The 19,169-nt window shown below is 37.3% G+C and overlaps 1 protein-coding gene across 13 annotated transcripts in view; it reads left to right on the top strand.

Annotated features, from left to right (window-relative positions):
* Nucleotides 1-541: 541 nt before the first annotated feature.
* znf740a (zinc finger protein 740a) overlaps nt 542-19,169 on the top strand; it is a 32,936-nt gene continuing 14,308 nt past the window's right edge. For 5 of the 13 annotated variants that reach the window (XM_017692756.2, XM_017692757.2, XM_017692761.2 and 2 more), the window contains exons 1-11: nt 542-697; nt 4,091-4,265; nt 5,417-5,608; nt 7,285-7,431; nt 8,748-8,874; nt 9,343-9,426; nt 11,758-11,841; nt 13,085-13,168; nt 16,482-16,565; nt 17,041-17,124; nt 18,824-18,907. In XM_017692756.2, coding sequence (XP_017548245.1) covers nt 4,221-4,265; nt 5,417-5,608; nt 7,285-7,431; nt 8,748-8,874; nt 9,343-9,426; nt 11,758-11,841; nt 13,085-13,168; nt 16,482-16,565; nt 17,041-17,124; nt 18,824-18,907 — 1,015 coding nt within the window. In that variant the 5' untranslated portion in view covers nt 542-697; nt 4,091-4,220. The remainder of the gene's footprint in view (nt 698-4,090; nt 4,266-5,416; nt 5,609-7,284; nt 7,432-8,747; nt 8,875-9,342; nt 9,427-11,757; nt 11,842-13,084; nt 13,169-16,481; nt 16,566-17,040; nt 17,125-18,823; nt 18,908-19,169) is intronic. The other 8 variants (XM_017692762.2, XM_037532150.1, XM_017692766.2 and 5 more) reach the window with 6 other exon arrangements.

Genomic DNA, 19,169 nt, shown 5'->3' on the forward strand with positions numbered 1-19,169 from the left:
TAGTGTTAGTGATATAGAGTTAGTAGTGCAGGATTAGTGATGTAGTGTTAGTGATATAGAGTTAGTAGTGTAGGCTTAGAGATGTAGTGTTAATGATGTAAGGTTAGTACTGCGGGATTATTGATGTAGTGTTAGTGATATAGTGTTAGTAGTGTAGGATTAGACATGTAGTGTTAGTGATGTAGGGTTAGAAGTGCAGGATTAGTGATGTAGGGTTAGTATTGTGAGGTTAGTGATGTAATGTTAGTGGTGTAGGGTTAATGACAGAGGTGTGTACTCGCTGTAGGATTAGTAGTGTAAGTTTAGTGATGTATTGTGAGTGGTTTAGGGTTGTTGATGTAGTGTTAATGTAGTGTTAGTGATGTAGGGCTAGTGATGTAGGATTTGTAGTGTAGGGTTAGTAGTGTGAGGTTAGTGATGTACTGTTAGTGGTTTAGGCTTAACGCTGTAGGATTAGTAGTGTAAGTTTAGTGATGTATTGTGAGTGGTTTAGGGTTGTTGATGTAGAGTTAATGTTGTAGTGTTAGTGATGTAGGGCTAGTGGTGTAGGGTTAATGATGTGGTAGCCTCTGCTGGCTCTGAGCTTTGAGCTGAGCTCTTCCGCTCCTGTTTCCTGTGTTTGTAAACTGAGCGCTAGGCTAGCCGATGTGAACGCGCCGATAAAGGAGCCGAATCTGTCTCGGGCGAGGACTCGAAGGTAAAGGCCTCGTATTTCTCTTTTCCTAACACGCGTTTTGGGCTTTGTGCTCGCTCAAATGTCCATTTTGAGGAATGAAATATTTCAATGAGCCACTGCGACTTGCTTTCGGTCGGGAGTGGAGCTTGTTGGGATGCTAACGCTAGCTCTGCTGGCTAACGGTAGTTATCTTCTGTTTAGCGACTAGCTAACGTTAGCGCTATCTGCAGCATCCACCAACAACATAATAATCAGCGAGATGTTTTGGTCACTGCCTTTGCTGGCTATGAGGTTGGGAGTTGCAACCATTCGATGCTTTTTTCATCTTTATCTTTTCTGTAAAAAACGGCCTCTGAATCAGTTATTTGCGTAGGAGTTTCTTAGCTTGGTTAGCCAAGGAGCTAGTTAGCTAGCTAGCCCTGGCCAGTTTACTGACCTAGCTAGCATTGGTAGGATTAGATTGCTTTGTACTAGAGTTTGAGGTTAATTAACCGAATTTAGCTGAGTATTTTACAGGTTTGTAGTCGTAAGTTACTCGAATAAGATAACTACGGGGACTTTGGTGATTTTAAATGTGATTCATGTACATAAATGCAAGCTCGGTAGCGACTGTTTGGTACAGTCGCTGCCTACGCGGTGGCTGCTGCAGTATTTCATTTACTTGCACAAATGTAATTAATTACACCACTTTCACTTTATTAACTACAAAATCGATGCAATTATTTGCAGAAGAAGCTCAGATGATGTAATTAACGTGGTAATAACGCCACTCCTTGATATGTTTGCAGTATAAGGGAGCCGTGCCCCTTCACTAGCTCCACATCTGCTAGACTACACCGTCTGTTCAGTACACTCTTAAAAAAACGGTTCTTCCAGGTTTCTTTAGAAAAGGAAATGGTTCTATATAAAACAATGGGGTCTATATCAGACCATTTTTCTTGTTTAATGGGTCCTTGCATGGCGAAAAGGTTCTCCAGGTTGATGGAGAATGTGTTGTATATGGCTCTGTGTGGAACCTTTTTGAAAATGCACCAAAAGCACAAAAAAGGGTTCATATATTGTTATACGAGCATTAGAAAAAACCCCTTTGGTGCTATGTAGAGCCATTTTCATACATAACACCTTCTTCATCAATCCAAATAAACACGGGTTTAAAAAGGTTCTGTATAGAACTTATAGGTCTAAAAAGAACCCTTCCCTTTACTGAAGAACCGTCTTTATGAGTGTAGGTGACTGGATAACCATGTTTTAAGAGCTCTTAAAACATGGTTATCCACTCAACTACACTCATAAAGGGAAGGGTTCTGTTTAGAAAACGTGAAATATAATCATGATTATGTCTTTGAAGTGCTTTCTAAAGCGCCGAGTATCTTTATTACAGTGTGCTCTCCTTTAGAGAGCATATAACATTACATTTAAACACAGCCAAGGGAATCAAAATGTGCTCTTACTGTTGTTCATGTGAAATAAAATGGAGTCTACATTTTTAAAAATAAAGGTTCCTAAATGATTCTTGGCTTGTATGCGTGGTTCTAAAAGAAATTTGTAGTTGATACAGATCCAATACATCATGAGAAACTTCTTAAGATTCTTAGATGAAACATAAAAATTGTACAGAAAGCATCATTGGAAAGGTTTCCTAAGTGGTTCTTGTATGTATATATGTGTGTGTGTATAATGTGTGTGTGTGTGTGTGTGTGTGTATAGATAGATAGATAGATAGATAGATAGGTATAGGTATGTGTATGTATGTATGTATGTAATCTGTTGCGTGTAAACTGTTAAGGAGAACATTGGAATATTCAAAATTATATTATTTAGGATTCATTAATTCATTTAGAGTTGTTGAAGTACTGGTGATACCTATGATAAATTCAATTTGCTTTGACATCATTTATCACAATATGGGTATATCATCATATTGCCTACCCCTAGTCTTTGGTAAAAATAGGACGTTAACGACGAGGAAAAACAGTTTATGTGTAATGATGTAATGTTGTTTCCCATAATTAGTGCATTATTTCGTTCCACCTCATGTACCACGTGTGATGCGAATGACAATAAAGCCATATCTTATCATAAACAGACGGGGATAGAGCTCTTGTAATCTAGCAACAGAACATGCTGGTCTGTTTGTAGCTGCTCATTTTAGTTCTGAGGCAGGACGCTCCTCCTGAACAGATGTCACTCACTTTTTTTATTAATTAATTTTTTTTACGAAAGATCTGCATCTGTTTTTGTGATGCTTACAGAGATGCACAGCATGCTTTAAAAGGCTGGAGGAAGTGCTAGGTGCAATTCATGTCTTTTGAAGTTTGGGTTTAGTGTTCCTATAATTAATAATGAAAATATTTTGTGGTTACTGAAAACCCTCATTTGACAGAGTTGCTCATTCTGAAAATTTAGTTGTGCTGGAAAGGATCACATTTTGTAAGCAGGATTGTGAGCTGAAGCTGATTCTCAGTATTTTTATGTATATACGGTCATGCAGCCAAAATTTGGACGCCCCTGGTCAAATCACATTTTGTAAAAAAATAAAATAAAATAAAAATAAGTTAACACATCTTTTACAGAGAACATGTTTTAATGCACAGTTGCTGTTTATATATTCTGTTTATCCTTAAAGTTAATATCAAATGTCTGTACAAAAGTTTTGCCACATTTTATATTTCAAGTTTTTTCCCCAGTTTGTTAAACAAATAAGGAGAAATTATGTGCTAAAATTGGCAGCACAGTGCTGTATTTAAGTAGAGGATGTAATTATTATTACATATATTATATTATTATGTAATAATTATTTTCACTTAATCAACAGCTAGTGTAGTAATGTTCACACTCTCTCTGTTGATTCCAATTCACACACACTTTTAGAACATTTAAAAACTAGAGCTAAATCCACCTGTATTAGCATTGCACAAAAAAATAGCATTAATTAACTAGCATTAGACAAATAATCTATTTGACTATCGGTGTAACCTAACCTTCGGTCTGACGCTGATAATTGTTTTAAGCAGTTATCTTTTACTACCAATATCATTCCATTTTCATTGTGCGTACATTGTCCAAGTATTTTTTGCTACAAAAAAGACGTTTTGTGTCACAAGTTTTAACAGACTGATATACTAATATTTTATTGTATTTGAATCCTAATAGAAAAATGCTTAAATGTACCACTTGGATGCCGGTCAAGCGGCAGAGGACATTATAAGGTTGTTATGGGATGTCTGCATTAAATTGGTGCCAAATTGACCTCAAAAACATATTTAAGCGCAATTTAGTAGTTTATAATAAAAATAACTGAAGTCGGCAGTTCATTACAGTTTTGTTTCATTTGCAATGTTTTGCTCTGTGATTTGACAAATATTTATCCCTCCACCTTTCTGTTCTATATCTCACTCCCTCACCCTTCAAAAGGACGAAAACAAGTGCCAGATGATAGGAATAGGCGTGACCTATTGTCTAGCGCGCCATCCTGAGTGACATCTCTTCTGGCCACCTTGTCCCCGCCCCTTTCCCCACCCTCTCTCATCCGGTCTCGACGGTGATGTCACACATACCAAGCAGCTCGGTCCGTGACCATATGAAATGGGTCAGTCTCCTCATGGTCAAGTCCCATGATTTTCACAATTCTTCATTCTGTTACTTCAATTGGTTTCAGACATACTGTGTATTAGGGCAGCGTAAACATAAATAATGCCTGCATTACAATTTATCAAGGAACTGAAAAAGGAAAAGCTGCAATTGGTCAGAAGTAGAGTTGGGCAATATTAATAAAATATCATGTTTTTAAAAATGTTGCAGTTGTAATTGTCTTAGCATTAATAATGTTAAGTTAGAAAATAATAAAGTTAATAAGCCATGTGTATTAATGGCTCCTGTTCTGAGCTGAAAGAATATCTTAAAAACCTGACAGAGCTTGGATTGTTTCATCTCTTTTACCCAGGGGAACCTTACCAAGTACTGTAAATGTTAACCAGACGGAAAACATGTTTACAGCTAATAATGATGCTAAGCTTTTCAAACAATCTGAAGCAACTAATAAGTCACATACAGATTGTCGTTAACTGTCATGTTATAAATAGAATTAAAACATTAAAAATGCACATATCTTTTAATATATTGCTAAAAGTGGTAAGTGAATTATAACGGATGGTCTGTTTCACCATATGCTTGGTTGATGTTACCCAGCCCTAGTTAGAAAGAGAGGTGGATGGCAAAAATATATCCTCATACATTAAGAAGCTTTCACAATACACAGCACGTCACAATCATTTTTTTCTCTCAAAAATAGTGGAAAAATAGTGCCACATTTAAAAAATACCATCAGTACACTTTGAATACAATGATTTATATTCAGCATTTCACACATGCTGCTCTAAATCCAAATAAACAGGAATAATTATGCTCTCTTTGTAGTCAAACATGCAAAAAGCATAATTACTTAGGATAACTATAAATATTGTCATATTGCCCAGCCCTAGGTTAAAGGTTAATTAGCATATTACATCCCTCTACAGTTTCAGTGTAGCATATGGCAGTGTTAAAAAACAGTTAAATGGTACATATTGATACAGTCATACTATAAATGGATATTCTGAGAGATGTAGTGTGTCCTTGGCCTGTGCAGGCTTTTGTCAATTTCCGTTAGTGAAGGCTTTCTTGGTTGTTTAACGGAACACCTCAGACATGCTCCGGTTACTCTCAGTATGACTAAAATCTGTCTGCAACATCTCTTTTGAGGCGGGGCTGCTCGGTTGTGAAGCCGTACTTTCCAGCATGGCCCTGATGCAAGCCAGCTCCATGGCTGCCCCCAAGAAAATGATGTCGCCACTGGGTCCAGCTCCAGGCCATGCTTCGGGTCAGAGGGATCCGCAGGACCGTGGGCCGCAGGGACACATGGTCTTACCGACGGGGATGAGCTGTCCTCCACTGGTTAGGAGAAAGGGGGTGAAAGGGACATTGTGAATCGACATATTCCTAAAACCAAGCTAATTGACTTTGGAGCTCTGATTGATCTGATGCCAAGACTAGTGCTATATACACAGCACCAAGTCCTAATTGTAGCTTTTAGAGATGGCACTATGATGTGATTTTGCTTTCCAGTATTTATACTAAACCTTTTTAAAGATTAAGATTAAGTGACCCTTATTAGTCCCACAGCGGGGAAATTTCACCTCCATATTTAACCCATCCGTGACACATACACTGTAGTGAGCACACACACACTAGGGGGCAGTGAGCACACTTGCCCAGAGCGGTGGGCAGCCCAATCTGCAGCGCCCGGGAGCAGTTGGGGGTCAGGTGTCTTGCTCAAGGACAGCTCAGTCATGTGCTGTTGGCTCTGGGGATCGAACCAGCGACCTTCCAGTCACGAGGCTGGTTCCCTGACCTCCAGCCCACGACTGCCCCCTAGTTTTATTGGTATTAGCTGATAGAGATCTGAATTATTTTCTATAACTATGTTTTAAAATGAAATGTGATGTAAAATAATTGTATAACGTACTCAAACCACTTAAACTGTTCCACACTTATTGTTGTCACATATTATTTTCAGACACCTACAGCCATTTCACATTTTTGGTGACAAAAAATGCAAAATCTGCATTTCTTTTCTCTTCAACAAACCTAGACCCAGTTTCCCAAAAGTGTCTTAGTGTTATTATTATCTTAACTTGTAGAGAGAGTGTTCAGTGTGATGCTTGATTAATTAGACACAGAACTAATTGCATCATATCAGATTTGACTAACCGCTGCAATAGCTTAAGTGGTGGTCTAATGACTGCAGTGGTCCCCCCCCCTTCTGAGCTGGTCCACTCGATGTCATAGATGCTGCTCCATTGGCAGAAGTTTACAAATGTCAATCTATGAAATAAGGTCTTAAATTAAACAAGGTGTTAAATAAGCTGGTGAGAGGCTCTCATTGCAGTGGCTAAACAGGACCTAATGACATAATCTGCATCAAATGACGTCAGGGTGGACCAGATTGGCAAAAGGACCACCATGGTCACCATAGCAGTATTCTATTTGATGTGAGGTTTTCAATAAATATTTCTTGGGGCTTTTTTTGGTATTGAAGCATGCTTGTTAATTGTAAATAGTGGATATATGATAAGCATGTTTATATGGACATATGGTGTTAAGATTCATTGGCTTGGCCACTGCACATTTTTATGTCAGCACCTGACATTATCACATGGTGACCAACATAACATGACTGACCTATTTACTTATTACTTACTTATTATTATATAATAACCAATGTAATAACATGACATACTTTGCTTTATAATTTGAACTTGTGTATTTTGTGGTAATTCAAGGTTAGGCTTGTGAATGAATTGAACTGGATTTGTTCTTCTATATCCAATCCAGCACTTTCTGCTGATATCGTCTTGATAAAAACAGTGGATTAGTTCCATCTCTAATAGCTTCATATTCAATTAAACCATGCTGTGTGTGCATTACTAGCTCAGTTATTAAGCTGAGAATAAAAACATTACACAGTTGTATACTTGGGGGCAGTGTGGGTGCTCTCTAATCATTAAAAACAATGTGCTGTTGGGTCTCAAGGTTTCTTTAAGTGTGCATATATGCATATGTGTCCACAGCTTCTCCGGAAAGAGGGCGATTTCCATGTTCCCCGACTGCTGGATGAGAAGGAAATGAGACCCAACGAGGACATGCAACTGAAGAAAAAGAACAGGAAGTCGGGAACGCCCTGTAAAGTCAGGGAGCAGGAGGGGAAAGGAGGGAAGGTCAGTGTTTGAAGAGGGGGGAGGTGTGTATATGCTCTTTGGTTCTGTGTTTGCCTTCTCAGCGTGCCTGTTTTTGCCTTTCTAATGTTTGTGTGAGCACACTTGAGCTGTGAGATCTTCACTGTCTGTCAGTTTATCAGTCAAGTTTCAGCACATTTTGGAGAATGTTCTGTTTTTGCAGCAGCTTGGCACACATACAGCACTGTGTGGGTCAGTGGCTGCAAGACTCCCCTTACATTTTTGTTTGTGTGGGGGGAGGAGGTGGCTGGTTGTGACGAGGGGGGAAGGGTAGGGGTGGGGTTCTGTGAAAAGAAAAGACAGGGGAGGGAGGGGTGGAAGCACAATAACAGTTATTGTGTGCTTTAAAAGAGGCAACAGTACTGTGGTTGGTTGCTGAATGCAGTAAATCATATTTTATTGTTCATTTCAAACACCAAAGACATTACAGATTTGTTTTGGATTCACATTTGCATAAATGGGTAGCTGTTAGTGTTATGCTTGCAGTGGTGTAGTAGGCTAAGATTACCATTACTGTTATTATTATTAGTATTATTATTAAGAATATGCATTTGTGTATATATATTCATATATATGTATGTACATGTACAAGCACACGCAGTCACATGCAAAACTTAAGCACTCTTGGCAGAAATGACATGTTTTGTTGATAGAAAATGTCTCTACAGAGAACTCCTACACATTTCAATACATTTTAATTACTGTTTATTTGCAGAATTTAACATATTGAGGGAAAAAAAATTGGGGCTCATTTTATGTTTCATTTATATTCATTTGTTTTTTTTCTCTCTCATTATGTTAAACTCAACTAAAAATAGAGCACGTGTCAAACACAAGGCCTGTGGGCCAGATTAGGCCCGCCACACAATCCTATTCGGTTTGCAAAGGTATTTATATGTTTTAATAATGTATAATACTTAATTTTTTATGTTTTGTTGACAACACAAATGTAATACCTACATAAAAATCATTCAGTGCTTCCCAATTTGCAGTTCTATCTTTGGTGCCTTTTAGATACAGTCATTAAGGTTTAGCTGGCTGGCACAGTGTTGTGTACAACGCCGTGATTGAACCGATTAAAACCTGCCTCACCTTCTTAGGTTGCGTTCTTTACTTACCAAAGCAAACTCAGCAACTTGACTACGAAATGACATCATTAGAGGAAAAAAATATTCAGAGGCCGAAACAGCTGCTTGTTTGTGGGCAGTTAGAGGGTTAAGGGTTTAAACCTTTGATTTCTTGCTACTCACTGACTTCTGAGCTTCCACAATCACTAACTAACCTTTGGTTTTTTATAGTCTGTTGTGGTGGATGAGAATGGGAATTGTCCACTTTCCAAAGTGCAGAAGAACTTCATCTGTGATCACTGCTATGGGGCCTTCAGAAGTGGCTATCATCTGAAAAGACATATTCTCATTCATACTGGTACGGCTTCCAGTTTCAGTGCGCTTGTCTGTTGTTTTAGTTTTTTAGGGATGCTTTAATGCCATTTTTTTCAGACTGAGTGCAAGTACATTTTTAATACTCGCCATACTGAGAGCGATACTATCCCAGGTAACTAGTTGTTAGTGTAAATGAGCACAATGTACCTTAACAGTTAAATCCTTAAACTCTAGGGTTTAAGTGATGTACATTAGTTACCTATGCTGCATTAGCTACCTTTAGATCGAGTAGAGCTGCAGTGCAGAAAAGTGAGTTTTGTTTCACATTAGTAAAGCACTTTTGCCTAGCTAGAATTAGGAATTAAGAATTAATGATTTACTTGATTCATATTTTAAAATTTAAATTGATGTTGAATGTTCAACTTCTATGATTTTAATAAGATACTTGTTTTGTGCGTAGCTTTATATGCAGAGCTTTTTAATGTTTTTTTTTTTTTTTTGTCTCACACAGGGGAAAAGCCTTTTGCTTGTGCCATATGTGACATGAGATTTATTCAGCGTTATCACTTGGAACGACACAGCCTTACTCATACTGGTATGACTGATCACTCTGTACATTCTTTGATGAAATGTTGAGAGCCTTTAGATCCCAAACAAGAAATACAGTACTTCACTTTTGTTGGTTCAGTATATTTGATAAGTTTATTGTTTTATTGTTTCTGTATTTCTGTTTTTTCAAATTTGCTTTGGGTTTTAAAGGGGAGTTCTACAGATTTTTTTCAAAATTACTGCTTAATCAAACAGTTAAGATGTAAACAGAGTCATTCAGAGTGGTTTGATGTGAAGCGCTCATTCTACAGAAACTTACCGAGTCAGAATTTTTGTCAGTGATGATGATGGGAACTTGGGGCTGTGTTATGCAAACTTCCTGTCTTTTGTCTTAAGTTAAGATCTGACAGGTCAAGATAAGATTTTCACAAATTAATATTACAGAAGCAAATCTTATTTTAATTTTGGAATTTTATCTTATCTCAAGTTAGGAAATCTTAACCTACTCAATTGAAGTAGACAATCAGCTGTTATGTCTGTTATGTTACCTAGTAACCGATGATCTGTGCACAGCTGAAGTGTAAACATGTAATCAAAATATGGTTAAAAATGTGCATTAAACTGGAGATGATGTGTATTTTGAGTACTTTCCCCCTGCTGTTTATCAGAGCGTCACTGGTCCTCAGTTTTAGTCTCCGTTTCCCAAATGCTTTAGCTGAGCTCACTAATGCTATTTCTCCTAATAAACAAACACATGAAGGTAATAAGAGGGGTTGGTGGAGATTGTGTCTGAGATTTTTAAGTGGAGAGGTAGAAAATAAAAACCTCATGAGTTAAACCCCCATTTTGCAGTATAAATCAATGTCAAGGAGAACAACACCACTCACCCGGTATCAGACTTGCCGTGCTGGTGCTAAAAAAATGTGAAAAAAGCATCCACAAACTCAAATCTCAAACTAGATTTTTGCTCAAATACGAGTGTGCGGATGCTTTTTTTCACAGTGTAATGTCGTTTTGCTTATACCATAAACAGAAATTAGGGATTTATCCTAAAGTTAGGACAGTATTTAGGAGATTTAGCCTAGTTCGGATATTTGTATAATATTGTTTTCCTATATAGAGTTAATGGATAAGATTATGAACTTAAGAACTGTTATTCTCTAATAGCAACTGTTCTAAATTTAGTAAAAAGATCAGAATTCAGAGTTGATGTTTTCAGAATTTGACCCAGCTTCCACCTCCTAAAGCTCCCTTCAGTGCATGAAATGGTTATGAATATGGTGGTGGATGTCTGACATATTGTTTTATTGATTTTGAAAGAAAATTAAAGACAAACTTTTTTTTATGATACACTCATGGTGGAGGTGTACATGCCAAGGTGTACATGCCAATTTTTATTTTTAATACTGACTATTTTGCCACCATCAATACTATATGTCAAAACCCAGAAGACACATGTAACCTGCTGGTGGTGGTGTCTAGTAAATAAAATGGATATATTTGTGTTGTAGTCATGGCAACCCCTGGTTCCTATCTCCACCACTATAAAGCAAGTGAGTCTGCAAGTTTCTGTACAGTAAACCGTTTCACATAAATCACTCTGAATGACATGGTTGCGTCTGAATTGCGGAAAATGTTTTGAAATTTTGAGAAATCAGTAGACGTCCCCTTTAATAATAGTAACTAGACCTGGGACATATTGAAAATATATTAATAATATATGGAATTGACACCAGGGGATTAGTTTTTCTGTATTATAAGCTAATTTAGACTTCTTTCATGACAAAAGTACAGTTTATGTGCGGATATTGTCTGGAAGGATCTTGTTCACTCAGATCTGTTATCTGCAATGACAAAAAAGTTTAAAAAATAGTATATTTTAATTAAATGGCGCACAGAAGGGTCTGTGAAATTTCATACTAGTGGGAAATGCATTAGGGCTTCTCTTGATCTATATCATTAAACAAAACTTGCTCAGCAAGTTAGTCCAGTGAAGCAGTGCTCATGAGAGATGGTAGTTTAAGGAAAATGAAATGGCCACTCACACGAGTTGCATGTTGCGTTAATAATAGTGTAGTAGCGGCAGTCTTATTAAGCTTTTGAAAAAGATGTAATGCTGAACTTCAGTACTGATGCTGATTGTAGCCATTTGACCAATCAAAACATTTTACATTGGTCTTGACGACCAAAATATTGGAAACATCTGTGCTTTGAAAATTTCTGTTCTGCAACTATGCCATGGAAAAGCTGTGCTGCAAGTCTGTAAGCCCTCGTTTAGTGTCCCATAACATGCCAAATTCATAACTTGTTCATTTTTTCAATGCAGGTTTTTGGTTCTGTGTAGACGATCACTGAATTTACTGCTCTGTGCGTTTAGGGGTGAAGCCATATGCTTGCTCGATGTGTGACATGCGGTTTTTCCAACGTTACCACTTGGAGAGACACAGCCTCACTCACACTGGTATGTGTCGACATATTGGACATGGACATAAACATTCAAAAAGCCACTGACAAAAAAAGCATTATGCCAGACACACTACTGTTTTCTTGATATTTAAGCATTATAACTTCATTGTGTTAAAATTAAAGCTGGACACATGGCAAACTGACGTGCAAAAACTACTTCACATTTTAACATTGCTTTTGTCTCCTGTTGCCTCCTACTGCCTTGTTAAGTAATGCAGGGTTATCAATGACAGAAACAACATACTTTCCAGTTTGAGGAGGTGAAATTCATTTTTTGTGTTTATGAAGTCAAGGTATGTTTAGACATATGTTAATTAATATTTACCAATTTCACCTGTTCTTTTGGATCTTTTAGATTCGGATCTTGGCTTGGGCTCGACCAGTATTTGTTGGCTGATAATATTGGTCTATATCGATGCCAATAGTTTACATTAGTTTGGTCACATCTTGGCCATCGTAGACTTGCTGTCTTTTGACAGTGGAAAAAAAACTGAGATGCTCCTCGTGTCCCTGTATATCACAGCGACACAGGCTGAACTGATGAATCTAAACAAAACACCATCATGGGAAGAGGAGCAGACTTATCGTGTAGCATCAGGAAAAAAAAAAATTAAGAAAGCTAATGACATAAAGAAAAATAACATAATAAACAGAAAGCGAGAAATTGCAGTGCTATATTATTTCTATTTTTAAACATTTTGTGCAGTTTAAGTGAATTTTAGAAGTGTGATAATTAAGATCTGATAGTCATATCTGTCAGTAAACCACTGTTGACCTAAAACTTTTGAGGTGAACATATTTAAAATGATAAAAGCCAAAATAATTACACTCAGTTTTGACTCCGTTTCAACCACAAAATGTCTGTTTTGGTTAGGCCCTAATCTTAACTATCATAGCCCGATCCTCTTCTAATTACACAAGTCTCAAGCCGTTAAAAGAGTGAACCTGATTAGTGCATTACAGCTAGCATTGCTGCACATATCCAGAACAGTGCTCGTCTACACAGAAGAAAACCTTCACGATGATGTACATTGGTTGCTAATTGGTTATCACTTCTGGGCTAACACTGTCTAGCTTGTAGCCACAGCAGAAACAAAGACTTTGAGGATCTCATCACAGTTTTGCCCAGCTGTTTGCCTCTTAAGCCCTGATGGGTGGTCAGTGAAGTTAATCTGAGTAGCTCAGTAGTGATTTCTTTTCGGGAGTCGTGTGATTTACATTTTGCTCTGTGCATTCAGGGGTGAAACCGTATGCTTGCACCATGTGCGACATGCGCTTTTTCCAACGTTACCACCTTCAGAGACACAGCCTCATTCATACGGGTATGATCCCCTCTCATCTTAACCTCTTGCCCCCCCTGCACTATTGCAGCTGGCTGCATCAAAGCACCATATAACTTTTTATTCACTTTTGTGACATGTTGGTTGGTCAATTGGCTTTCCGAACACGGCTTTGCCATGTAATTTTGCTGCTTTCTGCTGTTGCAGGACTGTTGCTCTTTCTTTAATTTTTTTCATTGCCTGTTTCGCATGTTAGATGTAACCAAGCATGGCTTCTGCTTTCTTTACAATGCAATCACCTATTTGTATTTGTGATCCTTAATAAGGTTTAGAAATCAGTGTATCGGCAATTACAAGCAATATTCAATTCGGCTTCTTATATATAGACGACATGTAGGATAAATAGATAAATAACACAAAATATCATAAATGTCATTAGAAAATAATATTTAGCTCTGTATTTCAGTTTACATTGATTTTGGGGATTAAGAATGTCCAGTATTAAATATGCAACTCAGTTTGTAATTAAAACTAAAGCTTGTCTTGCTGTGTACAGGGTGAGTCAAAAGTCACAGGACACAGTTTTATTTCAGAAACGAAAGGGAAATGACACCCCAGCAAGTAATGGGTGAGGGGGGCCTATCTTTTAGGCTATGTCCGGGCTATGTCTGGCCGCCATATTGGATCAAGGGCAAGTTTTTCCAATGGGAAGGTGGTCATGTAGCATATCAAAGAAGACCAGAATTGTTTCAGAAATCGATTGCTGCAATCAGATTGGCAGTACCTCTTGTGGTTCAGAGGTTAACACAAAGTTGCAACAACAAGTGGGAACATTGCCTGTGATGCACAGCTGTTTGACATGTTCGGTGTGCTGTCCAGTGTGCTGACCCTGGTGGTGAACACAGAGCTGAAGGCACAGGATCTAATCGTTATGAACCCACATGAGAATCTCTGGAGAAATGCTGTCACAAGCCACCACAATGCAGTGCTGAAGGTGGTGTTGCAGATTTTCTCAGCATACACAATTTGTTTGAGATGACTCCAGAGATAAAAGTCAAGAAAAAAATAAAATAAAATAAAACGGTGTCCTGTGACTTTTGACTTACCCTGTACTTTTAGCACTCAGCAAGAATTCAAGAAGACAGAAAATTATCATAAAAGGCGGCCGCCTTATGCTAATTGTTCATTTTTACTTAGTTATGACAAATAGAATGAATCACAATTAAAAAATTTTCTCTTTCAGCATAAAAATACTGTACTAAATACTGAAATGTATCTAAGGTGTCACTTGTTTTGAAGATCTCTATAAGCAAAACTTTACCAAATTTTGCAGGCACTAGGCACATTTTTGATTAAAAATTTGCCAAATTCATAAAGATATTAAACTCTTCTTAGCATTTACATATCAAATAATGGCATACCTGACTAGTCAAGGGTCTCCTGACAATAACAGCATATGGAATGTGTGACTGTCTCATGTAAATACTTTATTGTAATTGATCCAAATACCAAACGGTAAGTTATTAGATCCAGACGTTGTTTGCATTGATATGAACACGTACACTTTTAGAAGTTTTAAGTTAAGACACAAATAATAAAGTAAATTATAAAGAAAGTTATAATCTACATGGGACAAAAAATATTAACTGCTGACAAGTATTTCAAATTAACATTTTCTGTTCTGAAAGTTAAGGATGATTAGCAATAAAACACTGTTTTTCTCCAAAAGTCTGCATTTGTTAGTTGGACCAATTCAGAGCACTAATCTTTACTAAATCTCTTTTGCTAATCAATAAATAAATCAAATCTTGACTGTTTCCCCAACAATCATGTGGTAATATCGGTGGTCACAGGGTAACATCATCTGCTATAAAATACTTCTGTTCAAGAATATAGAATAGAAATATTTTATTTTTTCAGTGTTTTACAGAGTATCCACAATATCCACATGATTACCTTATGTGAAATAAGAGATACTTTTTACATTTGTTAAATGTGCTGCTAAGCATTTCTGTACAAAGTACGGGAACACAAACAGTATGAATTGCTAATTTTACCACTAAAAAGGTTTTAATGTAGCAAAATCTGGAGTACTCTAATGTAGTTCATGGACCAATCAACTAGCTGTTAAAATGGAAAAGTTTGTATCAATTGAATAATATGATAAATAACTTAAACATTCTGTTCAGTAATACTACAGCTGTTATTGCCTTTATTAGAAGTTATCACTGGCTAAACTGAATCTTTTGGGTAAAGGGCCCATGTCCTGGAAAACCTAGTTTCCCTTGCTTTTTTAAAATAAGACTTTGTTTTAGAATTAAAACATTTCTTTTGGATTTCTCAGTCTTGCCATACCAGAAATAAGCAAGCAGTGTTGCTGTGAGACACAGCACAACACTTTTGGAGTGACGCTGAAACCGACTGCATGCTTGACAAAATTAAGGATGTAAATATTTGTCTTCTACATGATATATGTTCATATTTTCAGGTAAAGTGGTGTAATGTAAAAAAAATGCAGCCTTTCTGTTTTCCGTTTCGTTTACATCATGTTTTTTGACTGGTTGCAAGGCAGAAATCTGATTCCTGCCTGACTTATGTAGACTTGGAGTGTCCCCATTATCTGATTACTCAAGAGCATATAAACACATTAATCAGTTTACTGAAAAAAAGATTTTCTAGTTATCGTAGTATTAAGTGCATGTAAATGCACTGGTTGTTAAAGTTTCACAATGTATTGCTTACTCCTTGATCTAAACAGTACATTTACAGAAATTAAGCTGCAAAAGTAGCATGTTTTGAATTGACTGTTTTTGTGAGTTCACAAAAAATAAAAGCATACTTAATTTTTCAACTCTGCCCTTTCACACTGATATTATAAGGTGTGCTTTGACCTGGACTGCCTTTTGAATCCAGCACAGCTCATTTACAAATCTTGAAAAAAAGCCTGTTTATTAATAAAATAGAGGTTAAAAATTGGGTATAAACCCATACAAATGTCACAAATGCTAGAAAAACAAAGGACATGGGCCCTTTAGGGGAAGAAAAGCCATTTAAAGCTATCAGTAATAGACAAATTGCTGTCTAGGCTCAGTTAGTAGGGATCAAGGGTGGAGACTAAGCACTTGCTTTGATAAAAGTTAAATAAATAACTGTCATTCTCAGACCCTGTACTCTTCTACACATAAGCGCAGTTGAAAAATATTGTGGATAACTCCTGTTTATGCTGCACTGACAAGAAAGCATGCTACTCCATGTCGATGCCAGTCAAACTGACCTGCTACTCTGCGGTATCTTTGACTCTTTTTTTTATTTTTTTATTTGAATTGTGAGCTAATTATTTGCTCTGTGCATTTAGGGGTGAAGCCCTACGCTTGCTCCATGTGTGACAGGCGTTTTTTCCAACGCTACCACCTGCAGAGACACAGCCTCACTCATACGGGTATGAGTCGTCTCTCCTTACCACTTGCACTGTTGCAACTGGCCACACAGATGTGCAGCTTAGCACTGTTGCCAACTTGTTCAAAACCCGTGAGGTGGCATTTGAAGCCTCTGATAAGAACTTATTGCGTTTTCATGATCGTTTGGGCAGTGAAAACTGCAAGGCCTCTGGCATCTGGCTAATAATCAGATTTTAACAGGCAGCACTGTCATTCAGTGCAGTCTGCACTGATCCCCATTCCCCTTACTGGGTTGAACTCTGACTCAGTGTAACAACACAGTTGGCAGCAATGCATCCGAGTCTCGATTTCATGTGCCACGTTTGTCTGTTCCACCGCACCATCGATGGTCTGGCTGCAACAAACTCGAGTTTGGATGTGGTGACTTGAAAACACATTGGGGCAGTGTGGTGCTGAAGACGTACTTAGCTGCAGTTTCACTGTTTACCAAAAACATAACATTATCTGTGTGTTTAGGGGTGAAGCCGTATGCTTGTTCCATGTGTGACATGAAGTTTTTTCAGCGTTACCACCTGCAAAGACACAGCCTAACCCATACGGGTATGTGTCCTCGCAAGACCCCTCCGTTGGGTTAATCTTAATCACTTTTGCGAGCCTGCTTACTTAACAATCTCAGTAAATAGATATCCTTGCTTTGCATGGAATTTATTGAGTGCATGGAGTTAATTATTAATTTCATTTTCAAGGAAAAATAAATGTCTTGCCTTTCTACCAAAAAGTATTTGTATACTGCCCGGTGCTTTGCAGCATCCAAATATCTGAAATTGTTTCAGATTTTGTTGAAACACACATGGCTAGCAAGCACAAATAATGGTGAAGTCCATTATCAGATTATTTAATGGTCTTCAAACAGTTTTAAATAAAAAAAAATACTGGTTGCATAAGTATACAGACCCATCCCAATTAGCTGCACTTTCATAAGAATAAAAGTACCATTTAATGTTACCATCTAAAGTTATCACTGTTTTTATCACTGTAGTGTTTGTCATCAGAAAGTAATGTTGAACATTAAACATCATGACTTGCAAAAAATAAATGCAAATGAAATGCAAATATGATCTAAAAGATTAAAATATCCTAATGATTCTTGTTAATAATCTGGACATAAAATTTGCACTGTACTAATCGCACAAGTTTAAGTGAGTACATATCTCAAAATTCAGCAACTAATCTGGAAGTAAACCTTGTAGTGAAATTGTTTTAAGATGGCTAATGTAATGTAGTGTTGGAAATCTCGGTAGAAAGTCTGGTAGCTTTTCTTGCTTAACTTGGCTCATCCTTTTTGCGTATAAGCAAGCAAGTTTCAGCAAAGTGTTTCAAGAAAACTCCACCTGCAGGTGGTAAAGTAGTATGTCTGATGTGGCAATGTCTTGTGAATGCTTCAAATTGAATTCCTGAGTAAGTTTTAAAAGCTTGACGTCGTGAACGTCACAACATTTGATTAAATCCAGTAAATATACCTCGCTCTAAAAGGCTAATTATTGTCACCATAAAGAAAAGGCAACCACCTGCTGGCTGGCAGAGGCAGCAGACGGTTGTCTTTTCTTTATGCCATCAGACGGAACAATCACAGTCTATTACAATTAGGATTACTAGCATAGCATATAGTCTATGACCAAGAATATGTGTGGGCAAAGCGTCTGGGCTGCTCGAGTGAAAATGGGTTAATATTGCCACAGATTCATTTTCTGCAGTTCAAATGCAGCACCATGCGTTTGGGCTGCCTATTCTTATTCATTTCTGGGGACCAGAAGCAAAGTGGAGAGTACTGGTCATCACATTTTGATCACTCTGTTGAAAATAGATGAAAAATGTTTGGTTGAACATACACTTTTGAGAAAGAAGCAAGATTGAAAATTCATTACAGTAGCTTAAATAAGTAGAAATGTCACTGGGAGGCCTCAGCTCCACTGACTGTTTGGTATATAAGAATTGCAGACCATAGAAATTTACTACTTTTACTTTGAAGAGTGTGAATACTTATGCAGCCAGCATTTGTAAATACAAAACATGTCAATAAAGTAATCGACTGTATTAAATTCTTTAATTGGTCATTTCAAATCCTCAATCTCCAGCCAGTTTTTTTTTTCTTGGAAGTGAAAGCTAGTGCCATGGCTAGTGAATTCGAGTTGAATGTCAGGAGTAATTTCTTTTCTTTTCTTTTAAAATATGCAAAATTGGGCCAAACAATAGTCCCTAGTGGTCATTCTATGCTAATACAGTGATACTCTGTATGTAGGGGTGAAGCCATATGCTTGCTCCATGTGCCACATGAGGTTTTTTCAACGTTGTCACCTTCAGCGACACAGTCTCACCCACACGGGTATGTGTCACTTTACTGTACCCCTTCATTTTGATACAACTAGAAACTTTTATAAACAATATGAATTACTAATCCAGTAGTAAATTCATAGTAAAACGTCTCATTTACGTGGCTTTTGTTAAAACACTTTTTTAAATTTGGGATTATTCCATGCCAGCTCACCTTGAGAAAAACATCAAGCTTAAACTTATATTTAAGACATACAAGCCTGAAAATTTTAAAACCATTTTTTAAACTAAGAATATGGTATTGTATTCTTATT

Source organism: Pygocentrus nattereri, chromosome 21, assembly GCF_015220715.1.
Source record: "Pygocentrus nattereri isolate fPygNat1 chromosome 21, fPygNat1.pri, whole genome shotgun sequence".
Classification (NCBI taxonomy): domain Eukaryota; kingdom Metazoa; phylum Chordata; class Actinopteri; order Characiformes; family Serrasalmidae; genus Pygocentrus; species Pygocentrus nattereri.